The sequence below is a fragment of the Wolffia australiana genome, chromosome 1 (assembly GCF_029677425.1).
Source record: "Wolffia australiana isolate 7733 chromosome 1, ASM2967742v1".
Taxonomy (NCBI): domain Eukaryota; kingdom Viridiplantae; phylum Streptophyta; class Magnoliopsida; order Alismatales; family Araceae; genus Wolffia; species Wolffia australiana.
Genome location: NC_135835.1, coordinates 23,468,551 through 23,474,001, shown reverse-complemented (window position 1 = coordinate 23,474,001; position 5,451 = coordinate 23,468,551). Strand labels below are relative to the sequence as shown.

The 5,451-nt window shown below is 44.5% G+C and overlaps 1 protein-coding gene across 1 annotated transcript; it reads left to right on the top strand.

The window, feature by feature from the left end:
- Positions 1–2,933: 2,933 nt before the first annotated feature.
- On the top strand, positions 2,934–5,398 carry LOC144709265 (uncharacterized). Its single transcript, XM_078582790.1, has 6 exons — positions 2,934–3,203; positions 3,347–3,613; positions 3,677–3,842; positions 3,885–4,212; positions 4,651–4,774; positions 5,015–5,398. The coding sequence occupies exons 1-6, from the start codon at positions 2,934–2,936 to the stop codon at positions 5,396–5,398; spliced, it is 1,539 nt and encodes a 512-aa protein (XP_078438916.1).
- The last annotated feature ends 53 nt before the right edge of the window (positions 5,399–5,451 follow it).

Sequence of the window (5,451 nt, the reverse complement as noted above, 5' to 3'; positions counted from 1 at the left end):
TGTTAAACTTTCTTCCTTAAGCGTTGAGGCCAGTGCGTGTTCAATCTGAGATTTTTTCTTAGCTCCAGATTTGATCACATGACAGTTGAGTATAGGTGAAAACATAAATGGTGAAAACTTAAGCGTTGAGGCCAGTACGTGTTCAATCTGAGATTTTTTCTTAGCTCCAGATTTGATCACGTGACAGTTGAGTATAGGTGAAAACATAAATGGTGAGTGTTCAAACTTATTTTTTCTGCTTCCATTAATCCTTCCATAAATGGTGTGTGCTCAATTTTATTTTCCCTTACTATCCAACAATATACTGGATGACATTGTTGTATAATCATGCATTACACTGAATTGTATTGCATTTTTTATATTTATTGGAAACCTGCTACACCACTGTTTTTGTACCTGTCTTTAAACAACTTTTGGGGTATATACTTATTAACTGGCTACCAACCTGACTGACTGCTCATTAGGATTTTCTTGCAAGTTTTCCAAGTGCATAACTGACACTAGCATCCGTCAAGTCATGATTTTCACATTTTGGTTCTACATCGTCTATGGTCACCATTGTTTCTATAGGGAGCCATAGTTATCTGTTTTCCTTTTTAAATATTTGTATAAATATCATATTAAATATTAAAATATGTAAAATAAACTCTTATAATATATAAATTTTATCCTAACCTTTTACTGCTAACCATTGTAAGGAACTAAATAAGCTAAATAAATATTCTTGGGGTGGATCCAACCATTTATACTTATTAAGTGGAGAAATTTCAAGAAATTTGTATCTTTCAACATCAACAGAAGCTTTAACTTATCAACGCTTATAGATCATAACTTTCAAATGCACTACTATTGAAGAGCAGTAAATTAATTTGATTGAAATAACTGCATTTATGAAATATTAAAATTGGATTTTATTAGAACCACACAAAATATGAAACTTCAAATAAAATAAAATTACTTTTAATTTGAAATGAAATAAAATGACCTCCTTTGACATCCATTATATTATTCATTGACTTCATGTAAAATAGTAAAGTTTCTTTCTATTTTTATTTCTCTGTAAATTTTGAGCTTTATGGTTGTTATTTCATATTCTAGTTACTAGTAGGGAAGGACACGGTCCGGTCACGGTCCAGTTTTGTCAAAAACCTAGACCTGAAGTTTGGTCCGGTCTCGGTCTTGGTCCGGTCTCGATCCGGTCCGGTCCCCGGTCGGTCATGTTGACTAGTCAAGGCGAAATTCAATGTCAGGTTGACTTGGTCAACTTATTTTTATCAAACTAGAGTCCATGTGAATGTCAGCTCAGGTGCAGAAGTAGTGTTTGGTAATGATAGAGAGAGAGAGAGAGAGAGAGAGAGAGAGAGAGAGAGAGAGAGAGAGAGAGAGTTCAAAAGGGAGACAGGGAGACAGGGAGAATGGAAGAGAAGGCGAGAAATAGAGAGAGGGAGGGAGAGAAAGAGGGAGAAAGAGAGGATGAGGGTGAGAACGGGAGAGAGGGAGAGAGAGAGAATGGAGGAGGGAGAACGAGAGAGAGGAAGAGTGGGCAGGAAGAGAGGGATAGCGTGAGAGGGTGAGAGAGAGAGGGAGTGAGGAGAGTGAGAGCAGGGAGAGAGAGAGAAGGAGAGAAAGAGAGGGAGAGTGGAGAGTGAAAGCGGGAGAGAGAGTGAGAGAGAGATGGAGAGAACGAGAGGGAGGGGAGAGAGGAAGAGAGAGAGAGGGAGCGAACGTCAGGGAGAGAGGAAGAGGGCGAGAGAGAGGGAGAGAGGACGGGAGAGAAGGAGAGAATGAGATGGGGAGAGGGAGAGAGAGAGAGAGAGAGAGAGAGAGAGAGAGAGAGAGAGAGAGAGAGAGAGAGAGAGGGAGAGAATGAGATGGATGAGGGAACAAGAGGGAGAGCAGGGTAGAGGGTGAGAACGAAAGGTGGAGATTGAGAGAGAAAGATATGGAAAAAGGTTGATGGGGTGAGAGGGAGAGTGAGAGAGAGCGGGAGAGAGGGTGACGGAAGAGAGGGAGAGAGCGAGCGGGAGAGAGGGTGACGGGGAGAGAGTGAGAGAGAGAGGGTGACGGGGGGAGAGGGAGAGAGAGAGCAGGAGAGAGTGTGACCGGAAGAGAGGGAGGGAGCGAGCAGGAGAGAGGGTGACGGAAGATAGAGAGCGGAGAGAGGGTGACGTGGAGAGAGGGAGAGAGCGAGCAGGAGAGACAGCGAGAGCGAGAGCAGGAGAGAGGAAGAGCGGGAGAGAGGGTGATGGGGAGAGAGGGTGACGTGGAGAGAGGGAGAGAGCGAGCTGGAGAGACAGCGAGAGCGAGAGCAGGAGAGAGGAAGAGCGGGAGAGAGGGCGGGAGAGAGAGAGGGAGCAAGGAAGAGAAGAGAGAACGCGAGCGAGAGAGGGAGAGAGAACGATAATGAGGGCGGGGGAGAGATTGAGAGAGGGGGAGAGGCTGAAGGAGTTGATCCCGGATACAATCGGATCCCGTTGTGGTTCACCAAAGACCTGTGGCAAAATGAAAAAATGGATCTAGTTATGTAGATCCTGATTTGGCCACGTGGACGCAAGGGCCGTTATTTCTGTTGGCCTTTGTTGTTTCCCCCTTTGGAAACTTGGGCTATATAAAAAGCCTTGAATTGTCACGAATTTGTATGCGACTTTACATTTCAAGATTCAGTTTTCCTTTTGTTGTCTCTTGAGAGTATCGAGCTAGAGTGATCTGCTGTGAGGTTGGAGGTTGATCTGAGGGCTTCAGATCAATTTCTAGCCAACAATTGGTATCAGAGCGTTCTGAATCCAGGCAAACCTGCGAAGATGCCGAAGAAGGGAGAAGCTCCATCATCGTTTGAGAAGATCAGCACTGGAGAAGCTGATGCTGCTCGGAGTTTTCCGTTAGGTCATTTCCCATCTCTCATGCTGTTGAAAACAAATTATCGGTAATCGGCAATGAGGATGAAAGTTCACCTTGACGCTAGTGGATTGTGGGAGGTTATCTCCGGCGAGGAGGTGAATCAGAAGAAGGATCAACAGGCTCTGTCAGTCATCCTATCTGCAATCCCGGAAGACGTGATGGATCAGCTCGATTCCAAGAAAGCAGCAAAGGAGAATTGGGAAGTCTTGCGAGTTTTGAATCTTGGAGTGGATCGTGTCATCCAGTCAAGAATTCAAGGACTGGGCCGCCAGTTTGAGCTCCTGACGATAAAGAAGGATGAAGCTGTAAGTGAATTCACTCAACGTTTCTCTCAGATTGTTGGTGAATTGAGGAGCCTCGGTGACGACTCCCCGAACAAGAAGTTGTTAGTAAACTTCTCAGGTCGACACTCTCAAAGTATGACGCGCTGACACTATCACTCGAGCAGTTTGGTGACATGAGCTTGATGACGATGGAAGAGGTGATAGGCTCTCTAAAGGTTCATGAGCTGCAGTTGAATGAACAAGAACAGAGAGAAGAAGAGCAAGCCCTGCTGATGCGAGCTCAGTCTAAGTTTAGGAGAGAAGAAGCTAAGCAGAGTTCTGTAGGCAGAGGAAAGGGGAGTGTAAGGAGCAGAAGAAGAGGCAGAAGTCATGGAAGGTCCTCTGAAGAGTCTTCTGCTGATGGTGAGAAGCGTATATTCGACAAGTCAAAGGTGCGGTGTTACAGATGCTAGAGGCTTGGTCATTACAAGTCTGAATGCAAATATGACAAGAAGAAAGAAGAGAAAGCAAACCTGGTTGAATCTGGTGGAGATGAAGTCTCAGCACTGCTTATGGCAGTCGAAGAAGAAGCCTCAGATATTCTCTTTCAGAGCTCCAATGGGTATTCTTCAGCCTCAAATGTCTGGTTCCTTGAGACTAGAGCTACATCGCACGTGACAGGTACTAAAAGTTATTTCAATTACCTGGATTTATCACTGATAGGCACAGTGAAATTTGGCGATGGATCAAGAATCACATATGTTGGAAAAGGGCCTGTCAATGCGAGAAGCAAGGATGGAAGTGTATTGAAGTTGGAGAAGGTGCTATACGCACCAACTCTTAAGGTCAATATTCTTAGCTTAGGTGTTCTCGATGATTTAGGGTATCCTATCAATCTCAGGAAGGGTACCCTGTTCATTTATGACACTGATGAGAAGCTGCTGGCAAGGGTGATGAAATCAGATGGTCTCTACAAGCTGGAGTTAGAAGTTGTGGAGTCTTGTCATCTCTCTGAAGAAAGCAGCAGGAATTCCATGTTGTGGCATCGCAGGTTTTGTCACCAAAGCCTGCACACCCTGAATCAAATTGCAAGAGATGCAATAGTCAGAGGTCTACCAGAGATTGTTCTTTTATAAGATCGATGTGCACCTTGCATCATTGGGAAGCACATCCGAGCACCATTTCCAAAGGGCAAGGATAAATTGTCTTTAAAGGCCTTGGATTTGGTTTATGCAGATATCTGTGGACCTATCTCACCCACATCACTTGGGGGCAGTAGGTATTTCCTTTTGGTAGTGGACGATCACTCAAGGCTGATGTGGGTGGCCATGCTGAAGCAAAAGTCAGATGCTTTAGCAGTCTTCAAGAAGTTTAAAGCACTTGCAGAAATAGAGAAGGGTGAACAGATCAAGTGTCTCCGGACTGATAGAGGTGGTGAATTTTGATCAGAGGATTTGAATACCTTTTGTGATTCTCATGGAATCAAAAGGCAGTTGACGGCTCCCAACACTCCTCAGCAGAATGGAGTGGTAGAGAGGCGTAACAGGACAGTGATGTTGTCGGTGAGAGTGACGTTAAAAGAGAAGAATGTACCTATGCAGCTGTGGGCAGAGGTAGTAAACACTACTGTCTACGTGCTGAATAGATCAGCCACAAAAAGTCTTGTTGGGAAGACACCATATGAGGCATGGTCAGGTCAGAAACCAAGCATTGATCACCTAAGGACCTTTGGGTCATTGATTTTTGTCAAGAAAGTTAGTGGACACCTGAAGAAACTAGAAGATAGAAGTCAGCCAGGAGTGTTCGTTGGGTATGAGACTGGATCCAAGGCATATCGATGTTTCTTTCCACAGGACTCTATAAGACAGATCATAAGAGATGTTATTTTTGAAGAAGGGAAGGAATGGGATTGGAAGACCAGTCCATGGGCCAACACAAACACTGAACTGGTGGTAGCAAATCTTGCATCTATTGAAGCTGAACAGATTGAGCGAGATGAGGTATCTCCTACAGCAGATGACGTTGAGGAGGAGCGTTCTTCTTCAAGTCAGAGTCAAATGGGGGAAAGCTCCACCTCAAATACTCGAGTGAGGATGAGATCTCTAGAAGAAATCTATGAAGCCAATTCACCAGTCGCATCACCTGTTTTTGATGAGAATTGTCTAATGATCAATGAAGAACCATCAAACTACAGAGAAGCAGTTGGAGATGTGAACTGGAAACGTGCCATGGAGTAGGAAATCAGGTCAATTGAGAGAAATTCGACCTGGGGGGTAGTGTCTCCACCAAA